Source organism: Cnephaeus nilssonii, assembly GCF_951640355.1.
Source record: "Cnephaeus nilssonii genome assembly, chromosome: 8".
In the NCBI taxonomy this organism is placed as follows: domain Eukaryota; kingdom Metazoa; phylum Chordata; class Mammalia; order Chiroptera; family Vespertilionidae; genus Cnephaeus; species Cnephaeus nilssonii.
Window position 1 is genome coordinate 27116892 of NC_137079.1, and position 24100 is coordinate 27140991.

The 24100-nt window shown below is 41.9% G+C and overlaps 1 protein-coding gene across 5 annotated transcripts; it reads right to left on the reverse strand.

Moving 5' to 3' along the window:
• Positions 1-1245: 1245 nt before the first annotated feature.
• INTS10 (integrator complex subunit 10) lies at positions 1246-23703 on the reverse strand. Of its 5 annotated transcripts, XM_079778940.1 has the most exons (19): positions 22925-23703; positions 22372-22439; positions 20875-20978; positions 20034-20173; positions 18221-18302; positions 17628-17768; positions 17027-17198; positions 16229-16398; positions 15238-15371; positions 14503-14656; positions 13344-13426; positions 12497-12649; positions 11515-11623; positions 9421-9500; positions 8081-8243; positions 7059-7152; positions 4778-4876; positions 3870-3938; positions 1246-1643 (listed from the first exon to the last, which is right to left on the reverse strand). In XM_079778940.1, exons 1-19 carry the CDS (start codon positions 23051-23053, stop codon positions 1487-1489), a joined length of 2301 nt encoding a protein of 766 aa, XP_079635066.1. In that variant the 5' UTR covers positions 23054-23703; the 3' UTR covers positions 1246-1486. The 5 variants fall into 5 exon arrangements, with proteins under 5 accessions (XP_079635066.1, XP_079635062.1, XP_079635063.1 ...); XM_079778936.1 differs by lacking the exon at positions 4778-4876 and having other exon boundaries at positions 3870-3947; positions 14503-14659; XM_079778937.1 differs by lacking the exon at positions 4778-4876 and having other exon boundaries at positions 3870-3947; positions 22925-23701.
• Between the last annotated feature and the right edge of the window lie 397 nt (positions 23704-24100).

Sequence of the window (24100 nt, forward strand, 5' to 3'; positions counted from 1 at the left end):
GAGAGATAGAAACATCAATGATGAGAATCATTGACTGGCTGGCTGCCTCCTGCATGCCCCCTGCTGGGGATCGAGCCTGCAACCCAGGCCTGTGCCCTTGACCAGAATCGAACCCAGGACCCTTCAGTTCACAGGCCAACACTCTTATCCACTGAGCCACACCAGCTAGGGCGGTAAGAGAGTGTTTAATTTGAAAGCTATTGTGGGACACACTCCATGATAAAATCAACAGGATGGTTTATATATTTATCAACTCATATTAAGGTGACAAACAGTTTAAAATGAGCTAGAGGAAACAATTTCTGAGATTAAAAAACCCCTTTTATTGATTTTAATATAGCTATAAAAAGGGCCTCATTTAGAAAAGATTTCTAAAATTTTTTATGCAAAGTAACTGAATAATTTAAGCTATTTCATTCTTAAAGAGCCTCTAGAAACAAATGTTTGTTTGCTCTTTACTGACATTTCTGGAAGATCAAAAGAAAAAAGTAAACCTGATAAGCTAACCCTGGCTGAACAATTACAATGTGTAAGGCCCTCTTCTAAGCATTTCACATGAAGTCACACTTCGTGTTTATAACCACCTGTGAGGGAAGTGTCACTATCCGAGTTTCTCCAACAAGCGTGAGGCAGAGACATGAACTTGTCCCTGGTAGATGGCAAGTGCAGGGCCGCAGAGCCAGGGTTGGAAGCCAGTTGGCCAAGTGCCTGGGCAGCACCAGCGCGTGGGCAGGGCAGGGCAGGGCAGGCCAGCCTGTGGCCTGAGGGGGGAGGCGCCCCCCCCACCATTCCCTTTCCTGGGCAGTTTGGCAGACACTCCACCCCCAGCTCCACCCCCGCCCCCAGTCCCATGGCTCCTTCAGCGGAATTCACAGGTTCACTTTGGCATACAGGTTTTTGGTATTAATAAAATTTCCAGAATGAAAGTCTAGATGTGTTGATATGAATTTTTAACCACGGCCTAAATGTGGAAAATAAAATCTTGAGATCATGGAAGGAATAATGTATGTTTGTTTTTTCAGAGAGGAAGAGAGAGAGAGAGAAAAAAACGTCAATGAGAGAGAATCATTGGTCGGCCGCCTCCTGCACGCCCCCGCCACGGGGACAGAGCCTGCAATCCGGGCATGTGCCCTGACCATGAATCGAACTATGAACTCCTGGTTCATAGGTCGGCACTCAACCACTGAGCCACTGTGGCTGGGTGAAGGAATAATGTTTTAAAGTAAAGTACACCACAAATTTCTAAAACCTCCAAATTGGGGATGATTTTTTTATTTACAAAACAGATTTTTTTGTTTTACAAAAATTACAAAAAAAATGACTTTTAAAAAATAGAAGTAGCTTCTCAGGCTTTCGGGAACTATTTTTAAGTAACCAAGGAGTTAGAACCTAGATGGATTTCTTCATTTTAAGAGGTGTAAAGCGACATTTATCAAGGCTTCACGTCTCCCCCAAATTTCTGCGTCTCTGGCGGAAAGGGCTCCCGTCAGGCCAGAGTCTGCAGAAGCAAGATCTTCTCGTTGATGCAGAACCTGTGCAGCACCACCATCAAGTTCTCTCCACAGCGGGACACCTGGCGCTCCATGGCCAGGCGGAAGTCCTCCTTCACGCCCTTGGTGATGCCCCGAGTGACCGTGTGGTGCCTGAGGGCAGCAACAGGGAAACAGAGGGACACCGTGCTGAGCGCTGGTTCTACAGGGCAGGGCCTCTGGGGTAGGAGTAAAGCCTACCTCAGATCTAAGCATAAGTAAGACATTTTAAAAAGAAAGAAAAGCCCTAACCAAACCGCCCCCTTTGCCCATTCCTTCTCAAAGACTTAAAACTAGAGAGACACCTTTCCCATTCAAGAAAAGATTTTAAAGATCTAAATGTTCGGTAAAATGCCACCTGCTTCGCTTCTGAACTCCTGTAGCTTGGCATTATGCATCCCTACGCTGACGTGTGCACAATTCAGTTACTGTGGGCTGACTGGGCCCAGTCCACACTGCAGAGGCGGCAGCAGGGAGGAGGGAAACCAAAGTGAGTGCCACCGAACAGCTTAGGCCCCTGGCCCCGTGGGCGGGGCTCCGTGAAGGGCTCCGGGACTGTGCACAGCCGCCGGTCACAAGCACGTCTCTGTCCGCTGCTGCCAGAACAGGACGGCTCCGCTAGGTGCTGAGCCCAGCAGGTCAGGTCTGCTGGCTCCCCAGACAAGAGAGAGTCTGGCACAGGCGGGGAGGGAGCAGCACCGTCACTGAGCACCAGTCAAAGGCCAGAGAAGCCACCTGAAGACCGGATCCAGTCCATGTGCACAGACCTGCAGCTGGGTGAAGGGCCCGTGGGAGCCCAAGTAAAGACCTCCAACTACATTCTCCAGGGTGTGCTTCAGAGCAGCGGTCGCCAACCCGTGGTCTGCGAGGTCCAAAAGGTTGGCGACCGTTGGTTTAAGGAAACCTTTGAGCAGCAGTCACCAAGCGGTGGTCCGTAAGGTCCGAAAGGTTGGGGACCGCTGCTTTAGAGAGGGAAACCACACAGGAAATCCCAGAAAAGACACCAACGTGAAGAAGGAAAGAAAAACCTAGCAAAACTCAATGGATTCAATGAAAAGGAAAGGAGTTTTAACACCAGTGCAGTAATTTGGTGGGTTTAGACAAATAGAAGCCACCTCCATTCCCCACCCCCTACTGCCTCACTTCTCTCAGACACAGTAACAGGGATTAAAATTAGATTTTTATGTGCTCGCTTCAGCAGCATATATAATAAATTAGATATTTACGTGTTGGTCAAAAATAACACTACTGAAACCGCTCTAAAATGTGTGTTTTGTAAACTTGGACTAGCATGTAAACAAGTACAACAAGGTCATAAAGTTGCAATGCAAAGAACAGACACCCAGCCTTGTCAGGCCAGCAGTGACATTCCCGGGCACGCTGCAATGCTGGGGACTACGCGGTAAAACAGCGGTGCCCCGGAGAACACACGCAGTTCCTGTGGACTTTTCCAGTCACGTCTGGCTGGTTCGCTTGGCAATTAGGACACAGTGTCAGGCCGAGGCCACGAGTCCCACTGGGAACAGACACAGACCTTAGGCTGTCCTGAGATGCTGCATTTCTGGGAGCCAGGCTACAACCCCAAATTGGAGCCGACTCTCTGACCAATCAAAAGTTACTGGTATGTGCAAACAATCAAGGGCATTGGTGGTGCAAAGCAAACTCTCTTCTTAATACGAGTAAAAATATAATAAACTATATCCTGCTGATCATGGCTCAAAGGTACTGTTTAACATATATACAGAGCAGCACAACTCAGTCATGTGTCCCTCTGGTAAATTTAGATGAAGAAGAGTATTAGCTTTGTGGTTTAATAGGATAAATCAGCTAATAACCGTGACATTCTAGCCTACCGAGTATTTTCAATTCAGAAAGACAAGGTCTGAAAAACCAGTGTCGGCGACAGGCAAATACTGTGCTAATGCCTGTTGAGACCGAAATCTTAACACTGGTCACTGGTATAAAAACTTAAGAGTAAACATTTACTTAAAATAAGCTTTAGCATCCTCCAATGTTTATAACGGAATGCCTTACATTTTCTCAAAAGAAGAGTTCAGTGCCTAATGTGCATTCAATCTGACACAGTTTTATATAACTTTCATGTTTTTCCAGTTCCATAATGATTTTTAAACCGAACACAAAAACACTGGCAACTTATGGCAAAAAAATAAGAAATGTTACAATATTACAACCGGATGGTTTGCCAAGGAATGCAGAACAAATTAAAAAATAAAGCAAGCATGGAAAAGAGCACTGAGGAACAAAGAGCTGAAGACCATGGGCAGGAAACATGTTGACAAAACAGCACACTATATGAGCAGGTGTTTTTCCACTTGGTACCTGTCAGCAGTCTGTATGCTGGGCTGAAGCACAGGTAAGAATTCCTGCTGCAGTAACCCCATGGGAGGGCTAGTAGGCCTTTAAAAAACAGCAAACGGCAGCATTCAAACACCCACACCGACTCACCCTGCACTGCAAAAACAACACTCCAGAGAAAATGCACAGGACGGGAAGCAGACTATACAGAAACCCTTTAACCACCGAGGCCCCTGACCGCAGCTCTCACTGCACCCGCTGCTGGGGCGCGTCCCGAGGCATCTTGGTTCCTGGTCCCCGAGCTCAGCCCACTTGAGATTTGGCATAAAAAGCAACCACCGAGGAAGAGGACGATGAGATGCAATTGAATGGCAGTGGGGAGAGGGGTGAACATTTGAGAAGACGTGTTTTCAAATCCAGCCTCCTTCACTCTCCACTCTTCTCATGCTCACGCCAGTCCTAGAAATAAACCTGGTGACTTTTTGTAACCATCCTTGACGGGATCGAAGCCCCAAATTGAAGAGGCCCTTCCAAGAGGATTAGAGGGGCTGGCAATGTTTTTGATAAAGAAAGATTAGTTTGAATTTCAAAAAAGTACCGAGAAAAGGAAAAATGGGGGTGGGAAGGGAAAGAGCCTGGGACCCATGGCTTTGCAGAATTCTGTAACAACAAAGATTTAGTACATTAGCTGGGTGATCACCTCATAGATTATTATCCATCCTATTCAAAGCATACATCGGACACCGTTTCCTATTTCATCCAGTCTAATGCAACTAAGAGACTGCAAATATCAGCACAGAAATTTTTCTCTACTTTAAAATACATAAGAACAAAATGTCTATGTAACAAATAAAGAGCATATCCCTCCTGTGGGGCAGGCCCCAGGTGCCCGGTGTTCGTACTGTACCTGCTTGCATCCGAGATGCCACAACTAGGACGGACTCACAACCTTACCCAAGGGGAGGGGCTGTACACTGCTCACAACATCTCTGCCACTCAGGCGCAGGGGCCACCCACAAGGTCTGCAATGGCTTCAGAGAATTTGTGTGCAACCCAAAGGGAAAAGGAATATAGTTTTACTCAAGATTTCATCGTACCTCAATTGGCAAGAATGCTCTGGCTTATGCTGCTTGCTTCTCCCGCTGTAGGTTAGGCATAAGTAATTGGAAATGCAGCTTCAAATGGACTTTGAGACTCACTTAGTGACGACTGGGCAAATTCCTACAAGGTCAGCTCACTAAGTAACAATCCTTATGCCTGCTTTCAGACCGGTTTCCTGCGAAGTTAGTGGTCTAGCAATTAAGGGTTATGCTGACCACGGTAGGGAGCATGGAGTTACCTCCCAAAAGCCTAGAAATGCATGCTGTGTATCCCTGCCTTATCCTAAACAACGCTTTGCCATATTATGTGGGTGTCCAAGCCCCTTATCTCAGGGGTTGTCTGCATGTACCTGTCATTGTTTAGCTCAGTAAAAACTGGCTAAAAAAGATTCAGTATAATAAACTCTGAGATTCAACTGGTGATTTTTTGGCAATCTATTCTTTCCCACTTCCACAGTTAAGCAGTATCTAAACCAGGGGTGGGGCATGTCCGGCCCATATAAGGCCTTCAAACTCCTTTGCTCTGGCCCTTCCAAGGCATTAGGGGTGAGTTAATTGAGTGACCAAATATAGCAGGCTAATTTTTAAGTTGATAATTTGTATGGCCTGCGAATGATGTTATAAATATCCAAATGGCCCTGGGCAGAAAAAAGGTTCCCCACCCCTGAAGCAAACTGAGAATCTTCTGTAGGTTTACTCCTAAGTAAATGGAGTTGGTTCTACTAAGGCTGTCTATATATTATGATAATTTGTACGATGAGTATTAATGGGAATTAACGAAAAAGCTATGTTTGTATACCCAGCCTCAAACCTAGAAAAGAAATCACAAAATCACAACATAAAGGGGTTATGAAGGCGCCCATGTCAAAAGGAATCTTCATTCTCAAACACTGTTAAGAATATTTTGACCCATGCAATTATTTTCCCAGTTCGTGTTCAGTCTTTGGAAAGTGAATGGAGATGGGAAGATGAGCATGCCCAGTCCATCTTGCTGAAGCAACCGAATGTATAAATGTCTCATTTTCTTTTAAAAGAGCATTTGTTCTTTTGTTTTAAATGTTTAGAATATTAATAACATTTTTAAGATGAAGGACAAGAACCCCACTGAGTCTTCCCTTTCTTTAGACTGGATTCTACAAGACCCTACTATTGACAGCATGTGTCTGCTATGCACAAATTACTGCGGTCACAGAAATCCAGAATGAACTTCTCTTACCTCCTCCTCTTAACATTTCTAAGACTACAGAGATAGAACAAGCTGTGGATATTTCTCCGTCAACAACTGAATACTCGCTCAGGTCACAAGTGAGGGAGAAAGGAAGACATTTTCAGCCTTAGCAGCATTGCCTTCTCCCTCTGGGTCAGTCTCCTGCAGAGACTCTAACGCTGACTTAAGACATGCTGACTATGCGGGACACAAAGGAGGAAGTATGAAAATCACACTATGTGTGGCATTTACAGCACAGAGCATATATCATCCAAACTATGATGAGGATTGAAGGAGAGAAGCAAGATTTATGAGCTATTTAAAAATCATAAATGGTCACGAACTTACTCTAGGTGTGGGAGGGCATGCCTGAGACCCAGCACCCACCATCATTTCTTGGGACAGGTGTGTTTTGGAGGCTCTAGCCTGGGCTACATTTCTTTGTGCTATAATGCAGTGAGGACTGCTTAGTGGGTCTCAGTTCAACAGTGAAATTCAAGTACAGTTTATAACTAAAGTCTATAGTTTTCCTGAGGACTTATCCTAATCTGGTATTCCAATTAAGCCTGGCTTTTTTTCATTAAAAGCACTCTATGTTTAATCAGACATTTACTGACTTAGTCTGTAAATTTTAGAAAGGAAAAGATATCACGAATGAGACTTTTGTTTAGTGAAATAGTTTCAGAAGTGACAAAAACATCCTAGTTTAAATAATGGTTGGTCAGAAATGTCATTAAAGAAACGCCAAGCAAAAGGCACCAGAATCAAATCTGCTCTCAAAAACAGAGACTAGGTTTGGATTCCTTCCTATTAAATTTTAAAAAGGTATTGAAATTTACCAATATTTCCTATAAGCACACAAAAGGTGAGCACTTAGCAGGGGAGAGCAAAAGACAGTCTGCTTACTTGATCAGCATTCCTTGATTGGGCAGTAACTCCAGATGGATTTTCCCACCTTCCTGAGTTCTTAGGTAGGCAAATTCCTCCAGCATGTCAATATCTGCAGGTCAGATTCAGGTTAACCACGTGTGAGAACAAGGTGCCCTGGTCTCTCGGATGAGGAAACCGCCTTATAGCAATTGAGGAACTAACACCCCCTGACAGCTGGAGAGTCAGTACTGGAACCCAGGTCCCACTGATTCCAAAGCTAATGACTCTTACACCAACCAAGCTACCTCACAAAGGTAAACATGTTTTTCACAGAGATGGCAATATAAAATTCTATATGATCATAAGAGCAAAATCTTTTCTTAATAAGAAATGAGAGGCATTATACGCCCAAAAAAGGTAAGAACTATTGCTCTAGGCACTTGGACAAGGATATTAGATTTCTCGCAACTCAAAAATAATGTATTGAGATACGCAATAAAGTAGAAACACCAAACTGATGCATAACCTTCCATTCAAATGTGTTCTTTCCCTAACAGACAGTCTGAATACAACACTTCTTATCACTGAAAGCGACTGTTGGGCTGCACATTTGGTGAGCCCTCAGCAGCGGTGAGTAGAACTCCAACAACTGATCCCAAGGGATGGCTGACGCCCAGGAGGCTCTCTTCTGAAAGATGAAGGCCTGTGAGCTATTATATACCCTATGGCCATACCAGCAACTCTGGGCCTGTTAGGAACAGGTAGGCTATTACTTTAGGCATCTTGGGCACCTCCCCAGAAATCCCTGGAAATAGACAATGGAACAGGGTTGTTGATGTTCCTGATTCCTTACATGACCTCTTTGAAACCTTTTATTTTTTATGACTTTCACAAGACCAATGGCAACTGTCCCACTTTGGATCACCAAACCTTCTCTTTTCCCCCCAAATAGTGAAAACCATTATTTCTACCCAGAATGAGCAATTTGTTTTTGGAACATGCATTCATTAAAAAAAAAAAAATCAGAATTTCTTATGCTTAAACAAGAAAAAGGATACTTGTAACATAATTGAAAAAATTCTCATATTGGAAATTTCCTTGTTGGCAAATCTTATTGACAGCTTTCAAGAAAAGATTTTCTCCACGCGGCCACTCCTGCTGAAGCAATACGATCACATGCCCCAGAGCCATGTCATCCCTGCTGTCCGTGAAAGCTCTAAGCTGCAAGACAAGGGTTTATGCAGACACAGAAGGAAAAGGAAATCATGGGGCAATCCAAAATACACCAAATATCACTTCCTTAAAAAAATGCTATTGTTTGAAAATGCACAATCGAGGTCATTAGCGTAAGAAGGGGTAGAAAACAAACCGGCCTTGCAAGCAGCACACAATTGCCTGCCGAGGAGGGAATCCTGACAGAGAAGCCTCAGCCCCCACCCCCGCACTGTGCGAATGGGGCTGGCAGGGTTTACATGGTATCGTGACGGAACCTGGGCACACACCATGGGCCCGAAGGTTTGAATTTGGGAATAAGAGCTAGAGAAAGCAGAGTGGTCTATATAACAGAGAGAAGAATTGGGGGATTTCTTTTAAGGAGATAGTTGAGAGAGGAGGGTGGGCAAGAAACCCTCTAGGAGAGAAGGGATGGAAAACATGGACTCGGGGAGAGAGAAAGGTAGTGAGTAAAAAGGAAGTAAACAGCAGTGAGAACTGGAGAAACTGGCAAAGGACTTTTGGTCCAAGTGAGCAGCCATGCCTAAAATCACACTTTCAATAGTTTCTATCGCCCCAGGTGATCCTGATGATGAGTTAAGTTTGGAATAACTACTCTAAAGGGAGACCCAGTATTATCGTCCTCTTGCTCATAAAACCTGTCTACTCTCAGGCTCCACAGCGCCTGCAGCTGAGGGCCTGGCGTTCTGTCAAGTCCTTAACCTTCCCCAGCTCTGCGGGGCCTTTGCTGGTGTTCATCCTTATGCCTGAAACGCTTCCACCCACTGTATCGTTATGATGTTACACTCACTATCCCTCTATGAACCCAACATGGACAACCCCTTCTTCTGTAACTAATATATTCTGAATTGTATAGTAATTCATAAATATTTACTGAACACTGCTACAAGCAAGGTTATTTGCATATTTGTCCCACTATTATTTGCAAACTTCTCAAGGATGGGGATCACTTCCTACTCATCTTCGCCCAGTGCGGTCTGTATTTAATAACGGTCTGTTCACTCCCAGCCACGCACTTTCCTCACTACACCACCTGCATTTGCAAAGGACTAAACTAATGTTTGTTCTCAAAGTTCTGAAGTCAAGTTATTCTGAATCATCTGAACAATATTCCAAATTAAATTTCTTTCACACAAAATGAACTGTCCCACAACTTTAAGCTTACCTTAAAACAAGCTAGCATTAAATGCAGGCAGTACGGCATGATAGCCTTGCTGGTACAAGGCAGAAGCTTCAGGTCCGAACCTAACAAAAGTCCACAATATGCTTGTTATTATCAAAGAAAACAGCTTTGAAAAGCAAATGTTTAAGATGCTTTCCTAAAAAAAAAGGATGAACAACAGTCACATGATTTCATAAATAGTTAAACCACAATTATGTTTAGTGGAGGTGAAATTGGTTTTTGAATGGTCTCTGAATTTCATTTATCAATCTTCTTTCCTAAACTTGCTGAATCTATAGATATATTGGGGAGAATTGGTACCTTAACCATACTGAGTCTTCTATCTACAAACATGATTTTTTAAAAAATGGATCTTGGAAAAGGGAAAGAAGGAAGGGAGAGGGAGAGGGAGAAGGAGAGACAGATAGACACAGAGAAACTCCAACTGGTTGCCTCTTGGATGCACCCCGAAAGGGGAATTGAACCTGTAACCTGGGTATGTGCCCTGAATGAAATCAAACCCATCACCTTTCAGTGTACAGGATGACACTCCAATGAACTGACCCATTATTGGCCAGGGCCACGAACAAGATTTTAACATTTCTTTCATTAAATTTATCCCTATGTATTCTATGTTTTTTGATGGTGTTCTATTTGGAGATTTCTTAGGCTTTTCTATGTAGCCAAATATGTAGCTGTAAATAATGGCGGTATTTTTCAACCTTTATCTCTTCTTTTTGCCTATTATATTAGCGAGACTATTTTGAATGAAGTGGTGAGAGCAGACATCCTTCTATTGCTGCTGATCTTGGGGAGCATTCAATATTTCATAGTTAAGTATGATGCAAGGAAGTTTCCTTCTATTTTCAATTTGCTAAGATTTTTAAAATCAGGAATAATAAATGTAAACATAATTAAATTCTACCTATTAAGACAACCATGATTTTCCTCTTTTCATCTGCTAATGTGGTGAATTAGTTATTGATTTTTTAATGTTAAATGACTTGCATTCCCTGTATATTCGGTCACTTGTATTACCTTTCTTATATATTTGTCTTGCTACTATTTAGTTAAGGATTTTGGCATCTAGGTTCAGGATGAGCACTGGACTTTAATGTTTTCTTGTAAGGCTCTTATTTGGTTTTGCTATCAGAGTTATGTTGGTCTTAAAAACTGAACTGAAAAGTATTCCCTCTTCCTCTATTCCTCAAAGAGTGCAGGTAGGATTGGTATTATTTCTTCCTAAATGCTTAGTAGAATTCACCAGTGAAGCCATCTGGACCTGGAGTTTTCTTTGTGGGAGATTTTTGATAACAAACTTAATTTCTTTGATAGATACAGGAACATTCAGATTTTCTAATTCATTTTGTGTCCATTTGGGTAAGTTGTGTTTTTCAAGGAATTTTTCCATTTCATCTAAATTGCTGAATTTATTGGCCTAATGTTGTTCATAACTTACTCCCTTAATGTCCTTGACTTCAGGAGGCTCTGTAGTGACATTCCCCCTTTCGTTCCTGATACTGGCAGGCAGTTTCCCTTTCTTCTGGATCAGCCTTGTTAGGGTTTATCAATTTCATTAGTTCTTTTCAGAAAACCAACTGTTAGCTTTATTAATTTTCTCTATTTCATTGACTTCTGCTCATATTGTTATTATTTCCTGCCTTCAGCTTTCTTTGGGATTAATGTGTTCAACTTTTTCTGACTTTTAAGGTAGAAATTTAGATCAGTGAATCTTTCTTATATAAGCATTACAGCTAAATTTATGTAGTTTTTAAGCAACATGCAACTTGAAGTGCAGCTCAAAAGAGCTCAAGAGGGATATGTACGATCTACACGTTTTCCTAGAATTGGTAAAGGAAGGAAAAGGAGTTCAGAACTGAAGAGATAACAAACTTAAGAAATGAAGAGAACTCTGGAAGAAAGGCAGACTTACAGCGACTTAGGAAATCAGAGCCAAGAAAAAGGGATTACCTTTTGATACACTTTGTCAAGCCCTGCAGATCACACAGTACTATCTTATATGGAATTATAAAAAATTTCCCAGCCTTGGGTCCTAAAGCTATTTTTACAAAATAAAAGTAAAACTTGTCACTGTACCTTTTCTAAATTTGGGCTTTACTTTTGAAGGTTCTTCCTGTGATTTGCCTCCATCTTGAATGGGGAGCACCATGTAGCACATCAAATCCAGGACTTTTTCACATGTCATCTGGGAAGACAAGGAGAAGGAGCTAATGTGGAGTTTCTGAAACTGAAAGCAAACCGACACCACACTGACTATCTGTGTACAACTGGGCAACACGTGCACACAGCGTCTGTGGCAATGCCTCCAGATCCTTCAAGTGGCCATCATTGTTTGCTCAACATACAGAGAAAGTAACAGTAAGGTGAAATCTATGTATTAGACCTTTGAGGGAACAATAACTCGTTCTCTGTTGTTAAAAACCAACAAAACAAAACTTACTACTTAATCAAACTACCAATGTATTAAATAGCATAGTGGCAACCCAAAAGAAGTATGTCCCTGTCTTTAAAACATTTACTAACTCACCGGATAGAAAAATTAACAAAACAGGACATACAGTATGAACTGAATTCAAACATTTATTGAGTATGGAAGCTGTGCAAACTACCGTGATAGGTAGTAAGATATCCAAGATAAAGAACACTGTGAAGGAGGGGCTCACAACCACAGAGATACCCTGAGGTTTGGATAAGCTAACGTAAGTCCTCATTCCCCACTGAGTAAAGGCCCCTTCTGTTCAGAACCTCAGGCCTGATTCCACTCTGAAGGGATTTCAGGCAAGAAAGTTAAAAAAAAAAAAGGAAGAAAGATAATCTTCCAACAAAATGGAACAATAATAAAGCACCGAAGCCCAATTTCAGGGAAGCTATAGTAGAGGGAAAATTAAGTACAACAAAATCACCGTGATTTCCCAGCAGATTGGGTAATAAATCTAGGCAGAAAGAACAAATTTCCAAGCAAACACGCACAGAATTAAAAAGCCACTCAAGGAGAAAGAAAGAGCAGACCAGGATAGCTGAGTGCCCCTGAGGGCCCGAGCAAGGTGTCAGTACTCACTCTGTACTCCCCTAGAGCAAAGTGGCAAGTGGCCAGCTGGATGAGCGCCCTCTGGTGCTCCAAGGTGCCCTGTCCCGTGAGCTGTGGCTGAGGAAGTGATCCCTGGAGAGCTGCTAAGTGATGCAGGCTGGCTATTGCCTTTTTATATTGACCCTTAGAAAGAGAAACAGCAAGAAGGGGAAAAATACTGCCATTAAAAACCAACCAACCAACCTCCTGAGTTAACTAAGCAACTAGCAAACAACTACAAATAAGGTACCTCTGCTTGATTCCCCAAGGAGGAATAAGGAGGCTTAGCAATGGCCTTTCTGGTCTTAAATCTTAAGACTAAATAAAATGACAAAGTACATTTTGATAAAGTACATTTTGAATATACCATTCCTCCATCAACATTTTACTACTAAGACCACTTCTCTTTTATGAAGGGTGAAAGCAGCAACCTGTCCATTTCCACAAGAGGCTGAAGGCTCTCCATCCCATTAGTGAATGGTCTGCTCGCTCCATTCCAGCAGAAGGAGCTCAGCAACAGCAGAGCAAGGCAGAAACTCTTCACCAGAGTAGAGAGGAGGAGGAGTGAGAAGTACCCATCTTTTAGTGAAAAGTAAAAATCTTATTTTTACAAAGGACTAGATTGGACATACCAAAAGCAATACAGAAGATGCAGCCTTGCTGTTTTGGAGTTACTGTGAGATGAAAGTGAACCACAATTCCTCCGTCACTGAAGACAGAACACCCGTCTTCAGAGCAGGGACTAATAGTCCACAGAGGGACATACACATCTTGCATGCTGATGGTTAGCAACAGTCATCCTGTACAGATACAGGTGCTTAAATATACATGACTCTACCTGATAGATGATCATATCAGTGAGGAAGATTCTTAACCAAAGCCAAGTATCCGTCTTCCATGCCAAACAAATTCTTGTAAATTCTGAGCGAGAATTCAAAGCAAATTTACCAAAAATATGTAACACAGAACAGAACTAAATAACCCAGTAAGAAAGAACAACAGTCAGAGAAACACATTACCAAAAAAATAGACATTAATTGTAGTCTGATTTCTAAAACAATGGTCTAGAACTTCAATTAGACAGTGAAGTTAGAACAGAATACTTAGTAATACACAAGCACATTCTTATTAGGCACCAACATTTACTGAGCACATGCGATGTGCCAAGAACTGTTCCAAATGCTTTTCACATATTACCTCATTTATCTTTTCAATTACTTTGCTCCTCCCCCCAAAGATCTTGTTTTACTTTTACCCTGTTAAAATACTATGCAACACTAAGAGTTTTATTCCTTTTTAAGATAATTTGTAGCTAAAGGAAAAGTCACATACATGCTCTCAAGTCTAGATGCAACAGGAGAAACAGAATGATGCTATATTTACTTAGAAACATGACCAAGGGCTCTGTATAGGCACGTGACAGGAGCAGGACAGGGCATGAATGTCCACTGGCTAAAAGGAAGTAATAAACCTTGACTCCAAAGGATGGCAAAAATAAAGTGCTGGTCATTTGTAAGAAATGCTGATATACTTAATAGTTTAATATTATTCAGATGAAACACCCTATTTTTATGTCTATATTTCAAAGAAAACAGGCTTTCTATAGCATTTGGATTTTGAGGTTTTCAGGCAGTGGAGTTAATGCAGATGGAAAACAGCATTACCTTTTATATTCTTAGTTACATGTGGTTAAGGAAGATAAAGAGCAATAGGACAGGATAATTAAAACCACAAAACAAACAAACCCAGAAAAAAAAAGGCCAGCAATAGAAATTTTAAACGATACAAAATTCTCCCTCTACTTCACCCCAACCCTGACTATAATATACACTCAGAGCAGAAGCTAAGAGGTGAATGGTTATTTGACTATTAATAACTGATTAAATATCTTACTTAATTTAGCCATAAGTGACTTGACATATCAAGTAATTTTTTTTTAGCACATTGATTTTATATAGAAAAATTAAACAACACTAATAGGACAAGCATATTCTTACCCTTGTCAAGGAATTCTAGGGAATAGAGCAACTCCCAGCTCTCCCTGGCCAACTTAAAGCTTTCTAACACTTCAATTGAGTTAGCAAGTTCTGCTTTATTGATGATAATGTGACGATTCCTTCCTTTTGCTGAACAGTCCTCATCGTCTGAACTCTGCTTAGAGAACGTGAAGAACATGGATAATTCTTTGTTGTGGGGGTTTCCTGTGTATTGTAGAACTTCTGGCAGTTACCCTGCCTCTACTCATCACATATAATAGCAACCCTTCCCCACCCAGCTATGATATGACCATCAAAAATGTCCTCTGCCCTGGCCAGTTTGGCTCAGTGGATAGTGAGTCAGCCTGCAGACTGAAGGGTCCCAGATTCAATTCTGGTCAAGGGCACAGCCTTGGTTGCAGGCTTGATCCCTGGCCTTGGTTGGGGCGCATGCAGGAGGCAACCAATCGATGTGTCAGACACACCGATGTTTCTGTCTCTCTCTTTCCTTCCCACTCTCTCTAAAAAGCAATGGAAAAATATCCTTGGGTGAGGATTAACAACAACAACAAAGTCCTCAGATATTGTCAAGTGTCCCTAGGGGTCAAAATTACTTCTAGCTGAGAACCACTGATTTATACAGTAATTACATGTTATAACTTTATCAATTTAGTTCCAAAGCCATATTTTACAAGGATTAATTTCTTAAAAAAATCATAAGCATATAATCTATTAATAATCACTGAAAAGGATTACCATGGGTTTTTCTCTTCCTTCAGCCAGTTTCCTCTTTTTATGTATGTGTTTATTACGATCAATTTCTATATCACCATACACATTTGATACATCCTCCAGGAGAACCAGTGGAACTTGGCTTGGGGCATTAGGACCTATGGGTGGGGTAAAACACCAACAATTAAAAATGTAGCAAGGAAAAGAACACTTAATATCAGGTGAAAGTTTACTCAACTTTTATGTAAAAATATAGGTCATTAAAAAATTGTTCAGTGTGACCCCAATTAGGAAAACAAACAAGTATATACGTATAGAAAAAGACTGTACAGGAATACACCAATTGTTAACAGAGGTTCTCCCATCAGTAGCAGATTACAAAAAAAGTTCCTTTTTTGTATTTGTTCTTATGTTTTTACAAATTTTTTACCATAATCATGAATCATAAAATTACCAAAAGAAGCCTACAAAATTACACGTACATGATGGTTACAAATTCCAAACAAATCTAATATATGAAAAGACTACAAGGCAATACACAAAAATGAGATTGGTGTTATACTGGAAGAATTATGGGAGATTTCATACTCGTATTTTTATTTTCCAGAATTTATATGAATATATATTTTTTTCTCTTACCATTCCAATTTTAGTCTACGTGCTGCCGAAGCAAACACTATACTAGTGTGTGTGTGTGTGTGTGTGTGTGTGTGTATAATTTAAAAAGTCTTTGCCTATTGCAGTCTTTGTGAAATCTACTTCAATACTTTGCTACATCTGCTTTTGCAAAATATAGGCATTCAATGTCTGCATTTAGTTTCATATTGTCACTACATTTTTTGATATAGAAACTTTAAATGACGACGTACTTACATAAACCAACAATAACTTAAAAAAGTGCTGGTATCACCCCACAATTATCTGGATCCAAGAACAATGTTAAGGTAAGCATTTTTATCTTCACCATCCCCGCCGAGGCCAGTATTTTGGGACACTCTAAAATTCTTAAACCAACCTTGGAAGAGAGATGGCTGTATGCTATTGACATACTGGAATGCATTTTTAAAGAAGACCAACATTGTGGAATAAACCACTTGGTTTTTATATTTTGCATGAGCTTCATTATCGAAGTTGTTCATGTATCTGCAGAGATCCTTCATTCTGTGCAAAATATCACCATAGCTTCTGAAAGATGAAGAATGATAAAATCTGCTTAGTTACTCTGGGCTTGTCAGCAAAAGGTTGAAAGAAATGTCCCAGTAGAGCCATCACATTTACCAAATGCAGCTTTAGGCACGTAAAACTAGTCTTTATTGTCCACATATGGATGCAAATTCTACTGAATTAGAGCAGCGATTAGACCAATATTTTATGACACAAACATGCCAAGTAGCTTCTCTTTCCTCTGAACATCAAGGAGTACTTCAAACTCAACATCATCTTAAGAGTTCCTATTTCTGTTGAAAATCTTTTAATAAAATGAAAAACTACCTTATTTTGCATAAATACTATGTTACAGAATTTACCCAAAGAGAGATGTACCAATATCCTATTTAATAAAGAGCTAATATGCTCATTAGACCGAATAGCCGGACGACCTTCTGGCCACCCTTCCAGACAAAGCCGGGGCTGTGAGGGCCGGCAGAAGCAGCCAGGGCTGCGAGGGCCGAGTCCTTGCACGGATTTCGTGCATCAGGCCTCTAGTATTAATATATTAGTTGCTTTGGGAAAAAAAAGTGTTTTTGTTTCTTAGGATCCTGAGATTATGCCATCAAAGATTTGTTAGGTAATTCTAGAAACGAACAATTTTTACCGTCTTCCTTTATCCATCTGCCATTCACATCTCATTCCAACAACATTCAAAATCTTAAACAACCTCTCCCAAGGGTCCAGAATCTGGGATGATTTTTCAGTCAATCCTTCTATTATGTACTTCTGAGAGCTACGTTTGCTAGGTGACATTAAATCAGATGTTTCTTGCGCACCTGAGATGTAAGAAAAAATAGCCTGCAATTAACATTACTACTTAACTGTTTATATGGTACATGATAGAGGAAAAAAAAAGTCTCACTCCCTATTCAAAAAGCTAGAGCACAGAATCTCATGTGTGTGTCTTGCCCAAGGACCTACACTGGCCACTGGTATAGTAGGAAGTGACTTTTGAGCTGTGGTACATGTATAAAGCTCAGTGTATTCACAGAGTTCAACAAGTTAACTGTTGTAATTAAGGGGTAAAATTGAGTCCAGAAAAGTCTCATCTCTTAACTGCAGTATTTCTTTTCTAGAAACCATCTTTTAGAAACACTATCAAACTGGTATGTATCCAGAAGGAATAATCAGAATGATGAGGGATTTCGGACTTTGCAATTTTACTAAAGTCTGTCTAAACAAGATTGTAGTACATTCCCACTTACCTTGATGCTGATTCTCTATCTGAGTAGACCTGGTGACATAATTGATATAAAATTCAGCTGCTTTGTTCAAGTACTTGTATAATAAATTGGCAGGCAACCGAACATCATGGTTGTTAATTATTAAAGGAAGGACATCACAAACTGTTGATGAGGAAAAATAAGAAAAAAATGGTTTAGTAGTCTATCGTAGGGTTCCGACAAAAACAGAATTTATTTTCGAGTTCACTTAATGTACGGGGACAAACCCTTATGGCACATTTACTTGAAAACTGCAGTGCAGAGGCACACCAGTGGGTGAAGTCAGCGAGAAGACACGGGCAGATTCTATATTGTGGGTAAGGTGTATGTTTATTATTACACTGCGTACTTAAATATACAGTCACACATATTCTTTGGGAGATATCAAATATTACATTACAAAAACTTAGAAGTTGTTTAAAATGCTTTCTGGACTGAAAAATAAACAAGGATTTAAATGCCGAAATATGAAAAGTTCCTTTGCTTTCTACCAATGACCTGATCCCTGAAATGATATTTACCCCTGCATATTCTATGTAGCATAAGGAATTAATACAAAATACAATTTTTCTTACCAAACAATTTTCTAAAGCAGTTAACAGGAGATTCTTGTTCTTCAATGGTTTCGGCCTCTAGCAGTGCCTCCCCAAGGCCAACCTGTTTCAAAATACATTTAATCATTTAAATGTGTTACAGTTTAACATGTCAGAATTACACGAAGAAATGGTATTTTTTGTTTTTAATTCTCACTCAAGGATATTTCCCTCCCAATGATTTGTAGAGAGTGGAAGGGAAGGGGAGAGCCAGAGAGAGAAACATCAATGTGAGAAACATCGGTTGGTTGCCTCCTGCATGTGCCCCGACCGTGGCCAGGGGCCGAGCCTGCAACCGAGGTAAGCACCCTTGACAGGAATTGAACCCGAGACCCTTCAGTCCAAGACCCAGCGCTCTAACCACTAAGCCAAATAGGCTAGGGCAATAGGGTATTTTTAAATTTACTACATAGTTTGTATATTCAAGCTTCCCGAGAAACAAATATCTCATATTAAGACTAGAAAACAAAAAGATACCAGCAACACAGCTCAGAAAGGAATCCCTAATTCACCTGACCACAGATCACTTTGTTATTTTCCTCTGAAATGGTAATATTAAAACGCTAGCAAATGTGTAAGAAACTTAAAGAATGCACTGGAACTAGCGTTAGAATGATAATAGAGATGTAGAGATTTTCTAAGAAATGTGGAAACTAACTTTGCTATCTACCTCAAGATGTGTTATGTAGATGAAACATCACTTTCAAGAGTTTTCTGGAGTAGCCAGTCGTACAGCCTGCAGTAGGCTGGACAGACTGTAGGAGTTTTAAGCCACCTTTCCATTACTGATGCCCTAGCATAGTAGAAAGTTGGCTGATCAAATTCACCAAGATGTCAGCATTATCTTCCTTGCAACTACTTGGCATGCACAAGGTTGGGGTGGGACAATGTGAGAGATTACACAGCACAGAAGGTTTAAAGTCAGAGTAATGATCAGGGACTACACTGAGTTGAATAGTGTCCCTTCCAAAATTCATGTCCACCCAGAACCTCAGAATGTGACCTTACACAGATGTTACCTTACAAAAATGTGAGCTCTTTGTAGATACCGTTAGGTAAGATGAGGCCATACTGGACTAGGGTGGGACCTAACTCAATGACCTAATATAAGAAGGTCATGTCAAGACACAGACACACAGGAAGCAGGCCATGTGACAATGGAGGCAGAAACTGGAAGGATGTAGCTGCAAACCGAGGAATGACAGACTGCTGTTGACCACCCAAAGCTAGGAAACAGTAGGAAGATTAATGATTTGAATCCTGACTCTCCCACTTACGGAAAGTTACTAACATTTAAGATTCAGTTCCCTCATCTGCAAAGTGGATACTATCTACCTCAAGGGGTCTGTGGAGAATAGAAGGAAATTCCTAACATTTCCCAATGCCTGCCAATAGCACTCAATTATTACGGATGTAAGAAAAGGCATGAATAAAGAGAAAACAATGTTCATAGTGCAAAAGCACGTGAAAAACATGTCTGTTAAGAATATACACTATGGCTCTCATTAAAATTCCAACATATTTTTGAGAACATTGGAATAAGATTATTTTTAAAAAACTTTACTCAAAGCTCAGTGACTGTTTTCTTACACTGATAAAACAACTTCTACTGGAAATGAATAGTTTGGTAATAGTGACATCCTTCTAGCTTTACTGATAAAGATTTAAGCTCAACCTTATCTAATGTTCCTCAGAATTTCTGCTTTACAATATCCACTATAGCTTTTAAGCACACTGATGAATTTGTTGATGAATTTTATTTTCTCTTAAGGAAAAGGGAAGGATCAAATCTTACCCCATGCTGCACCACTGTTTCAGGGAAGCGTCTCAAAAGCAGCAGCAGCATTTCTGATCGTTCCAATGTGTTGAAGCATTGTTCCGTAACCTTGAGTAACATTTCACACTGGACTCGACCAGGAAGAGTTTCAAATAAACCTGAACATAGTATATCACGCTTTTAAAAGTTCCTTTCAGAAAGAACACTGAAGCAAAAGTGGAAGGAAGGCGTTTTCACATACAGAACAGTCAATACTACGTGAAGAATCACTGTTCTTGGGTTTCACCTACAACCTAGAAGGCTTTTGGGTCAGACAGCATTGGGCACAAGATGTTTGTTGAATGACCATAAGAACCTTTTGGGGATCCAGAAGACAAGAATGATATATATGAAAGGTCACAACAGTGCTTGTTGCTGGCTGAAACAGAGAACATGCACTTGTTTAAGTTGAAAGGACCTAAACTGTCTACTTTTTTATCCAGAATTTGAAATATTTGATTGGCTATAGCAACCAACACAGAGTAAAGGTTTAAAGAAAGGTCATAAATTATTAGTTTCTCTCCTGTTTTGTGGAGATCTGCCTAATGTACAGATACTTCCCAATTGCTGTAAAACCTGTTAAAAATATATTCAGTTCCCTGAACTAACTGATAAATCCACATCCTTTAAGGAAGTTTATAGGATCCTAAGCAAATGCTTCAGGGACCAAGTGACACCATTTGTACAGACTTCCGTTGCCAATAAGCATACATATGGGTACCAATAATACAGATATCATTTTTTGGCTAAATTACCACATTTAACTTGGTATTCCAGAAACAGTAATTTATACACTGTTAAGTAATTACTCCATTCTTACTTCTTAAAAATTGGGTTTGTTTATCCTGTGAATCGTTCCTTAATGCTGATGTAATAATGCTGATTTCTCTCCATACCACCGGCTGATCTGGGAAATTCACAAACCTAGTTTTAAAATGAATGCATTAAATTAAAATGTCAGATTCTATATAATATCCAACAAAGAAAGAACATTAACATTTCAATAAAAACACATTTTTCATTATTCCAAGTGAATATGTAGATGTACTAAAATAAACCAAAATAAAGATATAAAAATAAAAACTAATTTTAAAAAATGAGGGTATCAGCCCTGGCCCGTGTGGCTTAGATGGTTGAGCTTCTTCCCGTACACCAAAAAGGTTGTGGGTTCGGTCCCTGGTGGGGTGCACACTGGAGGCAACCAAGTGATGTTTCTCTCTCACACTGATGTTTCTCTCTCTTTCTCTCCCTCCCTCTCTAAAAAAACAAAAATAAAAAAAATCAATAAAAACATATTTTAAAAAATGAGGGTACCCACAAAACTTTTTAGGGACTTTTGCAAGTGAAAAAAATAATATTTCATAATGTGTAAAGTACTTCTAAATATCAACAAGAAAAAAAAAGGTACCCAGAGAAAAAGTGGGCAAAGGCAAATCACAGAAAAAAACACAAGTAGCCAAAGAGAACATTTGAAAAGATTAGAAATATAATGGAGACAACTATTTAAAAATAGCAAAATACCATTTTCTATCACACTGGCAAAAAATGAAATCTGATAGAAAGTCTGATAATATCCATTGTTGGCAAAGGTATGGAGAAATGGACACGCGTACACCGTTAGTGAAAATGTAACTTGGAATAGTACTTTTTGGGAGAGTACTTTGACAGTGTATCAAAATTTAGAATGTGCAAACGTTCACTAGGAAAATCCATGTAGAATCTATTCTACGGAAAACATCAAAATATGGGTACAAAATTGCCTATGGACACTGCACATCAAACTTGGAAACTACCAATAAAAGAGTGGTTGTGAAATGCTATGCAGCCATGAAGAAGAAAGAAGTCCATCTCCACCTACTAATAGGAAAATGGATCCTTTACAGTGGGTGAAGAGAGCAAGCTGCAGAATAATTAGTATGGCCTCGCTTTTGTAATCCACCCCCCCAAACGTGTTATATGCATCGTGTGTATGTGTACCATACACACATGCACAAAACTTAACTCGGGCTGAATTTAGGAGGCGGGAGGGGAGGCTTTCACTTTTTATTCTGAATTGCTTCAGTCTTGTTTTAACTTCTATATAGAGCATCATGTGTTATTTCCAAAATAAAAGAAACTCTTGGACAGCAAAGTGTTAACAAGAAACATAAACGACTTCTCTGCAGAAGGCATGTCAGCAATGAACGGAAGGCCTAGAGCCCTGTCTAAGGAGGGATGTGGATGGACGTGAAGCTCTTCCTCCGATGCCCACTTCGCGGAAACAGAACCGCAGGCGAGATCCAGCGCCGGGAACGTGAAGTCCCGGGTCCCCACTCACATGTCGTACAGCAGCCTCCCCGCGGTGGCGGTGCGCTCCGCATTCCGCTCGATGGTGTACATCTCGTACTGCAACACAGATCAGACCCGTCAGGTCCCCACCTCCGCCGGGGCCGCCGGTGGGCCTGGGGGCGGTGTGCCCGGGAGTCAGGCATCACCCGGGGCCACGGGGCCACGGGGCCGGGTTCCCGGGATTAGTGGAATAACGTCTTAAAAGTAGAAGGCGCTGCACAAATGGCTGCCATCGTGACAAATGAACGATCGAAAGCCCTTCCTAGTGGCGTGGGTGTGCGGTCGGGGCCACCCAGCAGTCAACACGCGCCACGCCTCCTACCAGACCCGCCCTCCAGGGGGCTCGCGGGGGCCCCGGGGGCTGGCCTCGCGGGGGAGAAGGCTTGTGGAAGGTGTGGGAGAACGGGGCGGGGAGCAGGTAGCGAGAAGGGGGGAAACGGAGGGCAGGGCGGGCGGGCAGGAGGCGGCCCATCCCGGGCAACCGGGCGCCGCTAAGCGGCTCGCACCTCCCCGAAGGCGGAGCGCGCAGGGCCCGACCTCACCTGGATGTTGAAGTCGGCGGGATAGAGGCTGCGGGCCGTGATCAGCCACGCCTTGGCCGCCCACAGGTCCTGCTGCACCAACTCCCGGGCTCGCTGCACCAGGAACTCGCAGTCGCCCTGGGCCGACATGGCCCAGGAGGGGTCGGGCCGCTGGCCTGAAGCAGCCGAACCTTCCGGCTCGGGAGACACTGCCAACGCCGTGGCCGCCGCCGCCGCCGCCGCTGCCGCCGGGAAGGTTACTGCGCATGTCCGGTCGCACGGACGCCGGCAGTGGATCGGGGAGAAGTTTTCCGGGTTTTGTGGGCAGCCTCTTCCGGTCGGCTCTCAGTGACCGCCAGGCCCCTTCCTCCTCCGCGCAGCTAGTGTTTTGGAGGAGTCTTCCAGGTCACCTCCAAAATCTGGAGAAGTGGATTCTCACTCTGGCGGGTTTCACCGAGACCCTGGTCAAACCAGGGAGCATGCGCGGGAAGCTGCGGTCGGTAGGCTGCGCTTCCCAGTGCAGGCAGCTTCGCGCGGGCAGGTTTCGGAAGCGGGAGCGCGGAGATGGGCGGTCCCAGGTGGCGGGCGGTGCCTGGGTAGCCCGCGACTCCCGGTTCCCGGGACCAGGCTGGGAAGAAGCTCGAGAGAAAAATCAGAGGGCGGTCCCGGAGCCGGTGGGAAGGATCCCCGTCGTCCCCGCCGGGTTGAGGGACTGGCCTCTGGTTCACTGCCCGGGAGTAGATTAGGCGTAAAATCTGGGGCACGGTGCTCGGTGCAGAGGGGAATGTGATGCCTCCTCGCTTTTGGTCTGGTGCCTTTTATCTTTCCTAAGTACGTCTGTATTTTATTGCTGCGCCTTTATTCGCTGGTTTCCCCAACCGACATTTATTGAGCAGTTGGAGTAATTGGTCTGTGGGAGCTGCAAAGGTGATTGTGCCTGTCCCAGCAAGGGATTTACAATGTTATGGACGTATGACCTACAGGAAAATATGCTGTTTTAAGTATCTTCTCCAACCAGAATCAGTGTCATTTTTACAAAAACTTCAGATTTGTTTAGCATTGGAGGGAAGGAAAACGAAATAATTGATGTTCTCTTGGAAGGGAGGCCGCACTTAAGGCCTTAGGGAGCAATATTTGCCCAATAGGAAGAATGTACCAAAGTGTGGGTTCTGATTAGTGCATTAGATTTTCAATCCA